This window comes from Cyberlindnera jadinii (genome assembly GCF_001661405.1).
Source record: "Cyberlindnera jadinii NRRL Y-1542 unplaced genomic scaffold CYBJAscaffold_8, whole genome shotgun sequence".
Lineage (NCBI taxonomy): Eukaryota > Fungi > Ascomycota > Saccharomycetes > Phaffomycetales > Wickerhamomycetaceae > Williopsis > Williopsis jadinii.
In genome coordinates, this window is record NW_017963659.1 from 507,775 (window position 1) to 526,120 (window position 18,346).

At 41.9% G+C, this 18,346-nt stretch overlaps 4 protein-coding genes across 4 annotated transcripts; 3 read left to right on the forward strand and 1 right to left on the reverse strand.

Moving 5' to 3' along the window:
* Positions 1-1,035: 1,035 nt before the first annotated feature.
* CYBJADRAFT_128417 (isopenicillin N synthase family dioxygenase) lies at positions 1,036-2,034 on the forward strand (the record flags this gene model as incomplete). The annotated part of the gene is made up of 1 exon (XM_020212766.1): positions 1,036-2,034. The coding sequence occupies one exon, from the start codon at positions 1,036-1,038 to the stop codon at positions 2,032-2,034; it is 999 nt and encodes a 332-aa protein (XP_020070204.1).
* Positions 2,035-11,417: 9,383 nt separating this feature from the next.
* Positions 11,418-13,257, forward strand: YCT1 (Yct1p). Its single transcript, XM_020215269.1, has one exon. It carries the CDS (start codon positions 11,475-11,477, stop codon positions 13,071-13,073), a length of 1,599 nt encoding a protein of 532 aa, XP_020070205.1. The 5' UTR covers positions 11,418-11,474; the 3' UTR covers positions 13,074-13,257.
* On the reverse strand, positions 13,251-14,780 carry CYBJADRAFT_128321 (pantothenate transporter; the record flags this gene model as incomplete). Its single annotated transcript, XM_020212758.1, has 1 exon — positions 13,251-14,780. One exon carries the CDS (start codon positions 14,778-14,780, stop codon positions 13,251-13,253), a length of 1,530 nt encoding a protein of 509 aa, XP_020070206.1.
* A 2,573-nt stretch (positions 14,781-17,353) lies between these two features.
* On the forward strand, positions 17,354-18,346 carry CYBJADRAFT_98081 (MFS general substrate transporter; the record flags this gene model as incomplete). The annotated part of the gene is made up of 1 exon (XM_020218044.1): positions 17,354-18,346. A coding segment is annotated over exon 1 (828 nt), but the record flags the coding sequence as incomplete, so codon positions are not given.

Consider the following 18,346-nt stretch of genomic DNA (forward strand, 5'->3'; position numbering starts at 1 on the left):
CTGGTGTGCTTAATCAGGCTCTCGGACAGCAGTAGGAAAGAAGCTGCGAGCACTAAAACTACATGGAAACTGCGGCTGAAACGCTTATCTTTCGCAATATCAAGACGACCAAGAATTACTTCGGCAAGACGCCTCGATGTCGGTGCTGTCGTAATCAATGAGATATTCACAGTGTTCTGCACCAAGTGGACAGCAGGAAACTCCATAGAGTGGGCAAGTAAGGTTTGTGTGGGTTTGTTTATTCTTTTGCTGTGCTCTTGTCTGCCGTGTAAAAGAACCCATGTGTCCATTAGCCCCAGAACTGGACCCTAGGGGCACATTTGGACTTGACATCAGCCACCACGAGCACAATGTTAGTATAGGAGCCCTTGAAGGCCATTGGTGTCGTTACCTTCTGAGGAAAGGTTCCCTGGCTTTATACCCCAATATCCCAATGGTAGTTCGCCTGCTTCAGCAAATGGGAAATGATCTATTTACAGCTGCGGAAAAGCTACTCTTGTCTGTAACAAGGCTGGCTGTAGCATGTCACAGTGAATTCTATACATGCAATTGTATACTGAAGCCACACTCCGAGATCTTTTCACCTCAGAATAGGACCATCGTATCCCTGAGCTGATGAGCCCTCAGTTTGATCAAGTTCTACCCAGTCATAACCATAATACAACCTCCATTCAATTTATCCTTATACAACTCAGAATGTGTTACATTCCACGCTGAGAATAGATTACCCTCTCTTATCTGAAGAAATACGGAGCTAGAACCAATAGAGTTGTCAGATTGATTACATCGCTTCTTGTTGAGATTCTAGTCCTCCAACTCCAACGACATTCCTCCACTTTTCTTGGTGGAGAAAATTTACACACATATGAAACGAGTGTGGTGGCATCGGTATTTTGAGGAACCCTGTTGATATTGATTCATGAGAAGTTCACTAAGCAACTACTATCAAGGGGATATGTGCTGCTAAAGACCTTTGAATCTTCTCTTGTTACCTGAGGTTCTACGTCCCGTCGTTATAAGTAATACGTTAGAACAATGTCCCACAATCAGTCCACCGTCTCAGTGATCGATTTCCAGCAGTTCCATGAGGGTACCAAAGCAGGGAAACTCGCAGTGGGGAAGGAAATGGTGAAGATGATGAGAGAGGTTGGTTTCATGTATGTCATGAACCATGGAATCCCTGAAACTGATCAACGACGTATGTTTGAATGGTCAAAGAAGTTCTTTGATCTCAGCGAGTCTCAAAAGGCCAAATGCTCGCACCCTCCAGAAGGTGCCCATCACAGAGGTTGGTCACACGTTGGCAAAGAAAAGGTTGTGCAAATGGTTTTCGACAAAAAGGAGGTGGATAAGCTTCGGAAAGTCCCAGATATTAAGGAATCTTTCGACCTTGGCAATGAGAATAACAAGCAATTCTACAACATTTGGCCAGATGAAGACGACATCCCGGGGTTCAAAGAGTACTGCCAATACTATTTCAAGGTATGTGATGCAACTGGTAAGCTCTTTTTGAGAGCAATTGCATTGGGAATGGGCCTTGAAGAGGAGTTCTTCCTGCCTTATCATGACGAGTCCGACAATCAACTGAGGCTTCTTCATTACCCTTCAACGGATGAAGAGTCATTGAAAACAGGTAAAGCTGAAAGAGTTGCATCACATACAGACTTTGGGACTTTGACGATGCTTCTACAAGATGACTGCGGTGGATTACAAGTCGAGGATCCCTTCAACAAGGGTACTTATATTCCAGCTCCGCAGATCAAAAACACAATCATTGTCAACACGGGTGACTTCCTGATGAGATGGTCAAATAATCAACTCATCTCAACTCTTCATAGAGTGACAAATCCACCCGTGGATTCAGCAAATGGCATTTCTAAAGCACGCTATTCTATTCCGTTTTTCATCGGTGCAAATAAGGATAAGGTCATCGATGCATTGGAAGGCACCTATTCAGATACAAACCCCAAGAGATATCCACCAATAACAGCAGGAGAGTATTTGGCTGCTCGTCTTAATGCCACATACAGTTGATCAGATTAAGGGTGTCTTTAGAAGAGAAGACATATCTGGGTCACAGGGAGTGTCATTCGAATTGCATTGGAAACATCCCATTTATTTTAGGGCACGAATGACTAGCAGAGCAGAAGTTAGTGGGGTCTTAATGAGATGATGTGGCCCAGAAGTATAAACCAATTACCCAATCAAACAGATCTTTTGATTTCGCCGATGCCCATTTCATGGGGATACTGTAAACTCTGGTCTGTGGTTTTATTTACAGTTGTACATGCAAAGATAGTCTTGGTGGTCTTTTTGCTCGATATAACCAAACAAGTTCAAGGTCATGACACGAATAAATGGAGTAAAAGGACTTATTTCTGATATGTTTCCTTTTCAGCAAAGAGAAAGAAACAACTCATTGAGAACAAAACTTCTCACTCAACCAGCTCTCCGTCTAACTCGATGTGAGAACGAGTATCTTTTCTCAGTTGCTAAATCTCGGCATCACCAGCAGATTCAGAATTGATCATGATCAATATGCATGCACCAATTATATGGGATGTGTCACTCTCTCGAATGCGTACACCCTAGATTTAGTGACTCAACAACTCGAGGCTCAGCTGATCATGGGGTGTCATTCGAAGAACACGACGGTACTTAAACCACCTTCTTTGACATTCTCGATAAAGCCAATCTAGCATGAGTTCCATAAACAAAAGGTTCAGCCATGAAATTAGCAAGCTTTGTTTTGAAATTATTGCTCGTGATTCCTCTTGTCTTTGCACAGAGTGCTGAGATATACAATGTTGGTTTTACTACGGTTACAACCCAGCTAAACCTTGCTAGAACTCTATCACACTTGTGCTACTATCAGACGTTATCTGGAGCACTAAGAGATAGAGCTTACTCGTACATGTACACCATTAGGGGTGAGACCACAAGATCCACTGTTCTATTTGTCCCAGTTACTTACCGGCAATTCACACTCACTTGGTACTTTCGGTTTGAGGATCCTATTTACGCCACGGATCTCGTTGCTGCTTATAGTGGCTCCGACATCTCCAATCTCGCAGGTGTTGTCAACTTAGAGCAGGGTGAACTGATAGCCTCATACACAGCGACATTTCCCCAGCTTACAATCATCACATCTGTCCTGAGCTTTTGCACCTTGCAGTATGTAAGTTGGACATGGAGTACATATGATCGAAATGGCGATGTTGAATACTTGTCCTTTTATACAGGCAACATCGGGTCCTCTGCAACACAGCTGCTGGACGGCATAGTCTGTGGAGCAGTGAACTTGCTGAACTGTCGAGTGTACTCCACAAGTTTGAGCTATGCTTGCAGCGATATGTCTTCGTCAAATTGTAACCAAGCCGCAGTTCTGAGCGCTGATTTGGGTTCATCTCGTCAAACACGTACTTCTTCCCAAGTCCAAACGACATACTCAAGTCCAGAGGCAGTGAGCTCTTCAATAGAAGAAGCTTCAGGAATTCATGACCAGCTTCAACCCTACACTACCGTTATTTGGGAAGACGGTGAGAGTGTACAAACTGGTGTTGTTTCTTTCTATGTCACAACAAATAATGCTGGTGATCTTGTCACCACACAAACAACGATCTTTGATGATAGATCACCACATACATCCACCCCAATTTACTGGAATGAATCAACTTGGGAAAATGGTGTTGATTCTCCTTCTACCATGACGGAGGATCATGGAGGCCCTATAGCGATAACTGCAACCCCTGATGTTACTGGTCCAGTTGTCGCTACATTTGCTGAGGGGGATCAAACATCAACAGTTGAGGAACTTCAATCCCCATATACAAGAACTCACTTGGACAGTTTCGGCTTAGCTCACACTGAAATAGTGTCCTTTTATGCTACCACTGATGATGATGGTTCACTCGTTACAACGTCTACTACTTTTGAAATGGATATCATTCCCGCTCCTTTCACGACGACTTTAGCAGCAGAGATGGGATATCAAACTGCCGTGGTTTCATTTTATGCAACCACTGATGAAGACGGAATTCTAGTTACTGAGACTACTACATCTACGATTAACAGTATACCAACACCACTAACAACGCTATATGAAAATCAAAATGGCGATGATCTCTTTGGGATCGTCTCCCATTATGCTACCACTGATGAGTACGGTGAGCTAATAACTACATCCACAACATCATCACTTAATGGTCTCCCAGCACCTTTCACTACTGTTTTCCTTGGTGGTGAGGGAGATTTACAAAGTGGTGTTGTATCGTTTTACGTGACAACAGAAAGCAACGGTGACCTGGTGACCTCCGATACAACAAAAATCCTTGAGAAGATCCCAACACCATACACGACAACATTTGCTGATCACGAAGGCCTGGCACAGTACGGTGTTGTTTCTTATTACGCAACGACTGACGATGATGGCAATTTCGTTACTTCAGTGACGACCTCAATCGTGGAAGGCATTCAGAGTCCGATATCTGTGATCTTTACAGATGAAAATGATGATATTCACTCTGGTGTTGTGTCCTTCTTTGTGACTACGGATGATGCTGGACTGTTGCACACGACATCTACAACCTTGGTGGCACAAGGAGTCCCAACTCCGTATACAACAACTTACGCTAACGAGCAAGAACAGGCCCTGGTGGGTATTGTATCATTCTTTGCTACTACGGATGAAGCTGGTAATTTGATAACCACCTCAACAACTTCTTTGTTGGATGGGATTCCGACTCCATATACCACGACATACTATGACGATGACACAGCTCAAACTGGAATCGTCAATTTTTATGTAACGACTGATGATTATGGCAGCTTAGTAACAGAAACGTCAACTTTGGATGTTCTTGGTATACCTGCTGCCTATGCTACTACATTCACTGATGCTAACAATGAAATACAATCCGGTACAGTGTCATTTTATGCTACAACAGATACTGGTGGAAACCTTGTGACGACATCAACAACTCATATTGTGACTGCAACTACCTCTCCTTACACTACAACTTTTACTGATAATGATGACGATGTCCAATCTGGAATTGTGTATTTCTTTGCTACAACCAATGATGAAGGTGATCTGGTAACTGATTCAACAACATCGCTGTTGGATGGCATTCCTGATCCTTACACTACTAATGCGGAAGGTACTTTGGGTGCAGAAGTTGTTTGGTTCTATGCAACAACCGATGAAAATGGTGAATTGATCACAATGTCTACAACTTCACAGGCTCATGGACCTCCAGGACCAATAACCGACACTGTTTTTGGAGAAGAAGGAGAGATCAAAACAAGGGTTGCATCATTCTTCGTTACACTCGATGATGCTGGAAGTTTGATCACAACTTCAACAATTTCAGAACTCGATACTCTTCCTACTCCCTTCACAACTACGTTTGCTGATGATTTTGGGATTGCTCAAACTGGAATCGTTTCATTTTATGTGACAACTGACGAGAATGGTGATCTGTTGACAACTTCTACCCTGGAAGCACTGCTAAATCCCCCATCGCCTTATACAACCACTTTTGTTAACGATAATGAAGTTATTCAGACAGGTATTGTTACATTCTTTGCGTCGACAGATGACCAGGGAGCCCTTACAACATATACAAGCACTGACGTTATATCAGATATCCCAGATCCTTACACAACTAGATATTTTGATGAGCTCAACGATGCTGCAATTGGTGTTGTGTCATTTTACCCAACCACTGATGCAAATGGGAATCTCATCACAACTTCGACAACTTTGATACCAACACCCTTTTCAACCACTTTTGCAGATTCCAATGGGATAGCTCACACTGGGATTGTATCATTCTTCGCAACGACTGATTCATCTGGTGAGTTGGTAACAACTTCAACCACTCAAATTATTGAAGGGGTTCCAAGCCCGCACACAACAACCTATATGGAATCCGATGGGGAGCTCAATACAGGTATTGTCTCTTTCTTTGCAACTACCGATGGAAGTGGATTGTTTTTAACGACAGAGGTTACGCTGAATGCAAGGTATGTCAGCTTTCTAATTCACACGACAGATGAAATACTAACAATATTCGAAAGCATGGATCATACATTTGACTACTCAAATGAAGGGGAACTGATTTCTATAACTCCATTTACAACTCTCGCTCCCGGGGGAGGCTTTGCCACCTTATCAGCTTCGTCCATTCAAACCACAACAACTGATGCAAACATACAAACTGGTGTTGAATCGTTTAATATTACCAGCGTTGATAGCAGTTCTACATCATCTGTTCTTCCTGGTATTGCTCCACCTGTTACTTTCACATCTACTGATTCCACAGGGAACACATTTATCCAAGTTGTTACGCATTATGCAACAACTGATGAGGATGGCGATCTTGTGACTACATCAACCACTGATACCATTGAAGATCTTCCTACTCCCTTCACAACAACAGGATCCGGAGAAGACAGTGTTGTTTCGTTCTATGTTACCACTAACGATGATGGTAAACTAATCACATCATCAACCTTCCATCCTTTGCCTATTCAAAGCCAGATTGAAACAAATATTATGGGTGATGATGATTCTGCTGCAGTTATTTCGTTCTTTGTCACTACTGATAGTGACGGAGCTCTAGTCACCACCTCAACGACATCTGCGCTGGATGAGGTTCCAGCACCTTTGACCACCTATGTTGAAGACGGTATAAGTGAAGAACTTGGGGTCATATCATTCTTCAGAACAACTGACGTTAATGGTGAACTGGTTGAAACCGAAACAACACTAGCTCCTGAGGGTGTTCCTGAAGCATTTTCCATGACATTTGTCGATGATGATGGTTATCTCAGATCAGGAATTGTTTCGTTTTATGCCACGACGGATAGTATTGGTAATCTTGTTACCACTACCACAACTTCACTGCAGTCTGCTATGCCAACGCCATTCACAACAGTTTACCTCAACGATCAAAATGCTCTTCAGACAGCTCTAGTGTCCTTCTATGCAACAACAGACGATGAGCACAATCTAGTGACTTCATCAACAACTTATATCTACAAGAATCTCCCTCCTCCATTCACAACAACGTTTACGAACGAAAAAACTGAGATAGAATCCGGTGTTGTTTCCTTCTTTGCCACAACTGACGATGATGGTGTATTTATTACGTCTTCCATCACTGAAATGCTGGATCACCTTCCAACTCAGTTCGTAACCACTTATGTGGATGAAGAAGGCATCCTACAAACAGGTAAAGTCGGCTTTTTGGTTACTACAGGAAATGATAGTGAACTACTCACTACTTCTTGGACTTCGTCAGTTAATGAAATACCAGCCCCACATACCACCATTGATGATGATACGCAGTTGGCTGTTGTTTCGTTTTATGGAACAACAGATGTGGATGGCGAATTTGTTACTACATCTACTACTCTACCAGTTTTAGGAGTGCCGTCCCCATTCACCACAACTCTCATAACTAATGAATCGATACAAACAGCAGTGGTGTCGTTGTATGCTACGACGAATGAAGTTGGAAACTTTGTCACCGACTCAACCGTCTCTGTGTTGGCCAATGCTGCTGTCCGTGAGCAGTTTACCACGACTGTAACCGAAGATGAAAGTACTAGGGAGGGCATTGTGTGGAACTATCTCACAACTGATACAAACGGCACATTGCTAACGACCTCAACTACAAACTTTCTTATTGCAGTCCCATCGCCTTTCACTACCACATTTGTGGAAAGTGAACAAATTCAGACAGGTGTTGTTTCTTTCTTTGCTACAACTGATGGGGATGGAAGTTTAGTAACGTTGCCGACAACTGAGTTGCTTGATGGTATCCCGAGAGCTTTCACTACTACGCAGATCGGTGATGGAGTTTCAGTTGGTGTTGTAACCTTTTACATGACAACTGATGACAATGGTGATTTGTTGACAACATCTTCAACCTCTTCTTTAGATGGGGTTCCAAAGCCATTCACAACTACCTATGTCGATAGTGAAGACTACCTCTTCACTGCTATTGTCTCCCTCTATGCGACAACAAATAGTGAAGGTGAACTCATTACCACGGTGTCAACTTCAACAATCACTGAGTCCACTGAGTTGCTTACGACAACAGTAGTGGATGACAATGTTACCATGACAGGTGTCTTTTCATTATATGCAACGACTGATAACGAAGGAAGACTAATCACAACTTCAAGCTTACATTTCCTAGATCAAATTGCGGTTCCGATAACAACAACGTATGTGGATGAGGAAGATATCCTTCGTACAGAGATCATTTCCTTTTATGCGACGACAGACCAATATGGCGACCTGGTGACGACCTCCACCACTTCGCTGGCTGGAATTCCTACACCTTTCACCACTGTGTATACAGTTGACGGGAATGTTGGGATGGGAGTTATCTCATTCCACGTAACAACCGACGACGAAGGATCTCTCTTGACAACCTCCACTACTGAAGCACTTGTTGTCACTCCATTCACTACTACATTTACTGATCCTGAAGGGCTAGCAACTGGTCTTGTTTCCTTCAGGGAGGACACTGATGAAGATGGGAATGTTTTAGCTTATGCTTCTACCTCCATCATTGGTTTAAACTCATCGAATGGCGTAACAACTACAGATGACGGGATGCCACTGCCATATGGTACCACTGTTATTGACGATCAAGGAGAAACCAATAGTGGTTCTGTCATCTTCTATGCTACCACTGATGCAGCTGGTTCATTCCTCACCACTTCTTCAACTGTATTGCACAGTTCACAATCGTCCACCCCGGTTCTTGAGACTATCACAATAATTCTTGAAGACGCCAATGCATCTGAAGACAGCAATACATCAGAAAATGGAACCATTTCTTCCACAGAAAATGGATTCTCAATGACGTTCGCTGAAACTGGCCCAACAGAAACAGTATCAGCTACCTTCATTCAAGGATATTATATTGGCGAACAGCCCAGCTGGTCTATTAATATTGATGGAAGTTATGGGCCATGGAGCTCAGTTGAAGTAAGCGGGTCCAACGGAGGATCTCAATATAATATAACAGCAGCTGAATGGAGTATTGATGGGGTCAATGTTATTGGCTCGATATTCATTGGCGAGAACTCTTATTCTGCAGAATTTTTCGGTATGATTGATGAATCATCAGATCTTGTTCTCTCAGTATTTTCACAAGCTACCGGGGATGCTCCGTATAACGCTACAGTCCACATTGCAATCACAAATGTCAATGATAATGGGGAGACTGCTATACTGGAATTTGATGAAGAAATAGCCCTCACAGAAGATTCTCCAGTATTGGGGGACGCACAGGAGTCTATCCTTTCAGTCACAGACGATTTCAGTACTATTCCTGACCCAACCACAACTCTGTTTTCTGATCCACAAGGCATTACAGCCGATGATGGTGAGGCACCCACGTCAATGGCAAGTTCTATTATGACTGAAACAAATGGTGAAATTTATTTCACCAGTGGTTTCAACGAAGTATCATCTATTTCAGAGAGTTTGGAAACGGGTTCACAGCTCTCAATGACAGATGACGAACAAGAAGCAGAATCTACTGCATCTGATGATAGTTCTACCACTTTATCACCCATTAACGAGGGTTATATCGCTGGTTATTACTTGGATGGTCAACCACATTGGAGTGTCCTTATACCAGCAGCACTTGGTCCATGGAGCTCTATTGAAATACAGGGGGAAAATCCAGGAACAAATTATTACTTGACTTCTGTGTTCTGGAGTTTGGATGGAGTTTATGTTCCTGGAGATATTTCTTTTGCCAGAAATGACTTCTCTGCCCAATTCCAAGGATCAATTGACGAACAATCAGGCCTTACACTTACTATATCAGGACAAGCGATAGGTCCTGCTCCATATTCGATTGACGTTCATATCACCATTCTACCACCGGAAGACAATGTCAATCGTCTAATGAAAAGAAATAACCTTGAATTCGATCTGTCGTCTTCCTTGAATGAAGATGCGGAATATTGGAGTGATTCTGACACATCATTAGTAAGCTATTACAATGATGACCCAGATCTCATTTCTTCTGTTCTTCAAACCGACCCATTTACTGCAACAACCCTATTTAGTGAGGACGTTACTGTATCCAATACATTCGAAACGTCGTTGGTTAACTACACTGGTTACCTCCCAAATTCGTCAGATCCAGGATACATACCATCTTTGTCGTCTTACGTTGGAGCTGCTGTATCAGATCGCTTTGCAATCCCCTCGTTTTTCTTGTTGATTATTTCTTCCATTCTTTTGTAAAATCGCAATAAAGCTTATTGAATCTTTATATAACCATGTAGGTCAGAATACTGAATCTTGAAAGCAAAACAGCTGGAACGTGATCACTTTTATTCGTGTAAACTTTGACAAGTTGTGAAATCACGTGATTGGACATTCAATGTGTCTACAAGATGATAACCAGTTACTCATAAAAGAAGGTGTTATAAACACCTCAGTCCTACAATAAAGCTCTTCTTGTGAAACACAAATCGAAGTACCTTTCTAGCTGCTGTCGTCATTTATCTTTAATATGACTACTAAAACTGTGGAGTTCTATTCATTCTCCTTTTTAAACGCCGTAAATTAAAGATACTGCATGAATTAAAGAATCTGATCCATATCATATACCTCTAACATGCAGAACAACATTGATGTGGTCTATTAAACAGTATCGGTCAAAATTTAGCATTCTTTGTACCAAAAGATAGTCGAACTCATTCACTCATGGAATTCTTCAAGTGAGAACACAATGCAAAAAAACAGTAGTTTATGAACACTTAAACTTTCGCACAACTCCCATATATGACGATCAGCAGATGCAGAAGTGACTACAACTACGAAATCTAGTTGCCAATGATGCTTTGCGTTGATTTGGCAGGTCTCAAGCCACAACAAATGAAGGTGAAAGGTGGAAAAGAAAGTGAAACCACCAGTTTAGCCCTATATCTATACATCTTTAAGTACATGAAAACTCTCATGAAAATTTTTGTGTGGCTTCTAAAAGCGTGCCATACAATAGTGTGACTTAAAACACGTTGATAGAGGAGATTTCCTATTATGTTGAAGTTCATTGCACTGTTTATATCATATTACACAAATCTGCTTTGTCTAAAAACGCAACCACTTGTGGTACCTTTCCAACGTCTCTGTTCGTGGTGAAACCAAGGTGAACGTTCATCGCTGAAAAAATTTGACTCCGGAGATAGGAACGTGGAGCCGCACAAAAAATAAGATGTACAAGTAAAAGCATTGGGAGCCTGACGCTTCTTCATGCAGAGTACATTTGATCTTAAACCCATTGCTAGAGGTAGGGAAATTTTTGCCTCAATAGACGCCACAGTTTAGTGTATCTACGCGTGATGAGCTTTCCGAGTATATAACGAGGTCGATGCTCTTTATCTAAGGCAAAGGATGGATAGCATAGTTCTTGACATCCAAAGCAAACAATATGTCTAAAGAGGTTGACTCGCTCCATACTTTGGAGAAGAGTTCATTTGACAAGCCATTGAATGGAGACAATGATGCTGCTGGTTCACTTTCTAAGCAATATAAAGTTATTTCTTCAAGAGATGCTGATGTCACACTCAAATTCCAGGAGGAATGGGATTCACAGGTACCAGAGATTACTCCAGAACAAGAGGCCAAACTCTCGAGAAAGGTGTCTTGGTACATTGTTACATTCACTGCCACTGTGAACCTCATGCTTTACATGGACAAGGCAACTTTGTCATATGCAGCCATCTTGGGACTCTTTGAGGACACAAATCTCACAACAGGAGAATACAATAACGCCAACACTCTATTTTATGTTGGCTTTATCCTTGGACAGATACCAGGTGTGTACCTTCTGCAAAAACTCCCCGTGGGTCGTTATCTTACGGGCTTGACAGTATCGTGGACTTTAATCATCTTTCTAAGTTGTACCATGCACAATTTCCAAGGTGTTTACGCTGTTAGATTTTTCCTAGGCCTTGTCGAAGCAGTTGTCGTTCCAATCTTAAACAATACCATGGGTCAATTTCTCACATCGAAGGAAAAGGCTGCTGCTGCACCATTATTCTACTCCACTTGTCTTGGTGTGACAATTCCAGCTGGTTTCATCGCCTACGGTGTAATATACGCCGAGAATACGATATCTGGTTGGAAGATTTTTATGATTATTATTGGTGGACTCACTTTCATTATGGGTATCTTTATCTTCTTTTTCTATCCTGACAACCCAACAAATGTTAAGGGTTTCTCGATCGAAGAGAAGATCTGGATCATTCGTAGAGTACAGAAGTCTACAGGATCATCCATCGAGCAGAAATATTTCAAGAAGTACCAGGCTGTAGAGGCATTGAAGGACCCAATAACATGGCTTTTTTTCGGCTACATATTCTTTTCTCAGTTGGCTAACAATTTGCCGTATCAACAGAATCTTTTGTTTGAAGAGATGGGCGGTATTTCAAATTTGGATTCGACCTTGGTTTCAGTTGCATCTGGTGGGTTCGCAGTTGTGTGCTGTATCCTCTCTTGGGCTTTCATGTGGAAATTTCCAAACACCTCTGCATTTTCCGCGATCTTCTGGACCATCCCATCATTTGTTGGTTCAATACTCGCTGTTGCTCTCCCATGGGACAATAAGATCGGTATTCTTGCCGCTCTCTGTCTCGCTTCTCCGGTGTTTGGTATCCCTTACATCATTATGTTCTCATGGAATTCAGCAACAGCTTCTGGCTACACAAAGAAGATGGTTCGTAATGCTACGATAATGATAGCCATGGGTATTTCCAACCTGATATCTCCGCAGCTATGGAGATCCAACGACTCTCCACGTTACAAGAACGCATGGATCGTTCAGATTGTTTTGTCATTTAGTGCTGCTCCATTTTTATGCTTTGTCATTTGGTGGATATTGAAAAAACGTAACACTGAGCGTTTGGCAGAAATGGATAACAGTGAAAAGGTTGGTGTCATCAAAGACGAAGATAAAGAAGTTGTCGTGAATCTGGCTACATTGGATTTGACAGACTTGGAGAACAAGACCTTTTTGTATCCACTTTGAGAATCTGTTTTAGTATAGTGGGGTAGATTTGAAGCGAGTCAGTTGTTTAATATGGTTTAATATGTCCTCACAACTACAACAACTGCAGCCCAACTATTACCGCTGTTTATATACATTCAACATGTCGCAGGAAATATAACATCCGTGTTGAATACAAACATATAACGAAAGCATGCCTTACTTATTGTGCGTGTAATTTTTGAACGAATCAGAATCTTCCTCTGCAAATTCAGGATCCGAAACCTCGATTACGCCATTTTCAGAAGCCCTAATTCTGTTGAGCTCTTCATTTCTCTTGACAGCTTTCTTGTAAACAAAGATGACGTAACTTATCGAAGAAAAAAATGAGACACCGACAAATAAAATGGACATCTTGTAACCCCATTTGAAGTTTGGAGCTTGGTTAGCAGGCCAAAGATAAAGCGTGAGCCATGCATTATTGGCATAGACCAAGACAACAGCCGCACCAGTCGCAATGGCTCTCTTTTCAGGCGAAAGAGCATACACCTCTGCTAGAAGGGAAATCAGTAAGGAAGTAACACCATCTGAGATAGGAATCATGAAAAAGGCAGCATACTTGATCCCATTATTCGATGGCCAAATTGCAAGAACTATATTTGAGAAGAAGTCAATGAGAAGTTGAATTCCAAGGACGTATCCAGGACTTTGTGTAAGGTCAGAAACCTTTGCCCAAAAAATCACACTCACCATTGAGATGGCGTTGCCACCAATGGGAATAAGATTAACTTGCTCAACACTCCAAACACGACTTCCATCTTCATGCGCCATACTCTTTAACCACAAGTTGAAATAAGAAAACGCTGCACACCAAGCCTTTGGACAATATGCAGCCAAAAATAGCCAAAGTCTCCAATCCAAAAACACTTCATAGAACTCTTTAAATCTGAATCTTCTGGTTGTTTCTCTTCCTACCCTTTGCATTCTCTCGACAGCAATTTCAACGTCGGACTCGTTCATCCAAATCTTAGAACCTCCATTTTGCGGAGTATCTGGAATGAAGAAATAACCAGTAAGGCCAACTGCTATGGTCATCAAGCCATTGATGATAAAAAGCCACTCAAACCCTTCAAGTCCATGGACTCCGTTCAGTGTTTTGTAGATAGCTGATTGGAGAAAGCCCGAAAACATGTTACCTGCGTAGTAAGAGGCTTGGAATATACCGATCCTAGTAGCGAGCTCTTCCTTTGTATAATAATTCATCAAGGTAATAATGATACCAGGCCAACTGGATGCCTCGAAGAAACCTATAAAGAAACGCAAAGGGTACAACCCCTGTGGAGACTTTGGAATTGAGCAGAGGGCCACCAGAACACCCCAAATGATCTCAAAAGTACTAAGCAAATAGGCTGGCTTTACCTTGTTCATGAGAATCTGTGATGGAATTAGCGATATGGAGTAACCTATCTTGAAATAGGTATCAAGCCAGTTATAATCCTTTCCTTGAAAGTTCAACGCCTCCTTCATACCAGATACATATGCGTTAGACACATTGCTTTGGTCTATAGATTTCATAAAGTAAGCAACTGTGGTCCATGTTAAGAGGAACAAGTCTACTTTTCTGACAAACTTTTTCTCTCTAGGAGACTTGTACTCAACTTTTGGAAAGACCTTTCTCCAAAATGATGGTTCATCTTTCAAAACTATCTCATCCGAGGTGACTTGTACTTGTTCAGTACGTTTTGACATTTGGTCTGCTGATTCTGAGGAGGAGACAAATTGTCGTTATTGGTTTTTGTATTGCGAGATTCATCCAATTTATAATTCCAAAGATCATCCTTCTATACCGAAGTACCAACCAAACTGTGAGTGGAAGATAGAGAAGGAAAAGTGAGAAAAAAGGAAGAGCAAAAACACATAAACAATGTCAATGACTGTTTCAGTCGAGATATCTCATCTCAAAAAAGGTAAACACGCGTATAAGCGAACAATTTGCAATGTGGACCTCAAAATTGTTCAACACTTGCATCGACACTTTTACTCCTGTTAAGCGAACGTTTGGGCACCTCCACAGTTGTAGATCAAGATTCTGTCGGACCTCCTTCTCCGTATGTGTATAGACCTCCACATTTATCAGACCAACATGGATGATGGCTTGGTAGATAAGTTCAAAACTTGCATTCAATGTTTGTGGCGTTTTAGTTATGTTCCAAACTTTTGTGTCTGTTTTCGTTTGTGCCAAGATATGCAATATCGGCAATTAACACGTTTTCAACCAAACAACCGGTGTCAATGACTCAGGTAGCGGTGCTTTTTCAGCGGACTTTCTCTCAACGGAGGATGCAAGATTTTCAATTTTGAAACCGCCCCTATACACACATTTCTCCATAGGGTCTCGAGTTCTGTCCATTTCACATTACTCATCACCTGTCTGGGTATCTTTTTCGAGAACGGATAACAGTTGCGAGGCAATATATAAACCTCTGGATCACAAAGTGAGATATCACATTCATGACAGTTGGTCATTAAGGTTTGTGGTATAATAGCTGGTACTCGAAGAACTAGTATCTGTCGGTATACGATTACGGGTAATACCTGAAATGGAAATGTGTCCATATATGGTAATATGGCGTGCCATGAAAAACTCGGAGAATAGATAAAAGCTGAATAAGCTGCCGCTGATTAAATCAGTCTGCATAATATCTAAGTATCATTACAAGTATCTTCTGTAGAGTGTACGCTTATTAGGATCCAGTCCTAGTGAGACTATATGATAGATCAATATAGGTATATCTATTGTAGTGTGTTATCAGCAGCAAGTTATTCATAGGCATTTGACTCATCATTGTGCAAGTCTCTTCTTGGTACCTTACCTTTGCACGGCTAGGTAAGCTACCGAGCTTGGGAAGTTAGGAACTCAATGGTCGGAACCAGTGGCGCATGGCTGTTCTTTGAAGTTCCTCTTTCCAAAAGCCACTTTTTGATCTCCGCGTTGTGCTGAGAATTGACATCTAAGCTTCAAGCTTGTGCATGATGATCCACAATCTATCAGTGATCTGAGAGATGCACCGCTTTCGTAATTAATCGAAAACTACAAAGAAGATCAGATGTAATTTACAGTTTAGAGATTGCTCCACAGTTGGTAGATCACAAATCTACTAAATGATCTGGAACAATGTGAAGTGTCTAGGGTATCCTAGAATAGGAACTTTATGGAAATTTCTTGACTATTCTACCAGGGAAGCTTAACTACCTTGACTGTGAGAGTTTTCCAGTGAATTCCATGTCCTTAGCTATATAAGTAAGTGTTAATAGTCTGAGTCTGTCTATGCTTAGAGGTATTTAGAAAGCAACGAAGCTTACACTGCTCGTTATGTCTGCTAATAGTACTAAGTCTGATGCCTGGGCTATTACCCGGTTAAAGTTACAAGTTTCGCACATCTTAATGGTATTTCTCACATTAAAAGCTATGAAAGTGGCCTGAAAGTCTTAACATACTCTCAATCTCATGATCTCGAAAGCATGCATCTGGGGGGAAGCAGAGATCAATCCATTTATCTCCCTCAGCGGTTAACACCACCTTTGTAAACCACCACAACTTCTTCCTCAAACGATAGTGAACCACAGCTTTTTCCCCAGTCGATGGTAAGCCAGCTCAAAACACAGAATCGGGTATGTGACACCGAACCACCTTCACACCATGAGTGATAAGCTTGAAACAGCCAACTGTGAATAGATTAGTCCCTATCGTTTCTTCCCTCACTGTAGAAGAGAAGTACAGCGCTGGGGGTAAGGTCGGCATTTAGCGGCTAAACCCGATGCAAGCCTGAGAAGTGTGTACAAACCAGGGTTGGGAGAAGGGAAAATCGCTTCCGGTTTCCGACCTTCATTATGATGTTTTAAGCAGCCTGATAGAGAGATAAGCTCTCAACATCGGGTACGAGGTAATTGCTGTTCGAAGGCAGATTGTTTCTTACTGTGATAATGTGACAATACGCCATTGGAAGGGTTCTCTTCAAGAGGTTTGCGTGGAATTAAGAAGGTTCCCACGTGGTGATCTCAATGTCAACTACGTCGCCGGCCTTGGTAAGATCAACCAACAGTTCTTTACATTTATCATTAACTGTAACTCGAGGTGGAAAAGCATTGTTGCCATAAGCGACACACCGACGGGAGAATAAAGAGAATTGATGCATGTCTGCTCAAAATAACGATGCTTTGAAATTGGAGGAAGGAATGTGGGTCCGCTGGGCTCGGTGGGGAGGCGTACGAGTTCTCTCTCGACTTCCCTTAATCATCCCTTGAGTCTTATCTTTGGATGGAACACTCAGAATAATGTTATCAGGATTGATATCTTCATGGCTCGTCGTTAGTTGTACATTCCCGTTTGACTTCTCTCCATAGACCACAACTTGTTCAGGTTCCCTTATAAGATAGAGGCAACTCCCACTGAAGCACAAGATGAAGAACTAGAGAGCCCAGCAAGGATGACTGACTTTAATTTCGAAAAGCAAAACCTGTCACAAAAGGTTGTACAATCGGACTCAAGTCTTGATATTGAGACTGGAAGAGTGTCACCACAGAATGAATATGTCGAAGTTGAAGGTAATGACCCTGTTCTCGCTGAAAAGATCCATCTCATCAATGATGCTATTGATGAAATTGGATTTACATGGTACCATGCAAAGTTATTTTGTATTGCGGGCTGTGGTTACTCCATAGATTCGCAAATGGAAATGGTTCAAGTAACTGTTAGAGTCTATGTCGACTACCAAATGCTAGGTTCTGGCTTCCCAATATCGACTGAGATCTTCTATGCAGGGCTCATTGCAGGGTCTATTGTGTTTGGTATGGGATGTGACCTCATTGGTAGAAAATTGGTGTTCAATTCCTCCATTTTACTCACTTCAATTTTTGGATTTTTCACTGGAGGTACAGACAACTACCCAATGTACTGCATCTTTATGTTTCTATCGTCGATGGCTGCGGGAGGTAACTTGGCTACAGATGTCTCGGTCTTTCTAGAGTACCTTCCTTCGAAGTACCAGTGGATGAATAGTTCCATGGCGTTATTCTGGGGCATTGGACAAACCATCGCAGCTTTGATTTCTTGGGCTTTTATCCCAAGTAACTCTTGTGCTGGACCAGAATACTGTCCTTCTAGTATAAACAGAGGATGGAGGTACTGCTGGTACGTCAACTCTGCAATTTGTCTAGCTGCTGCTCTAGCTCGTCTCTTTGTTCTGAAGATGGATGAAACACCTAAGCATTTGGTTACCACAGGAAGGGATGCGGAAGCTGTGGAGGTTTTACAG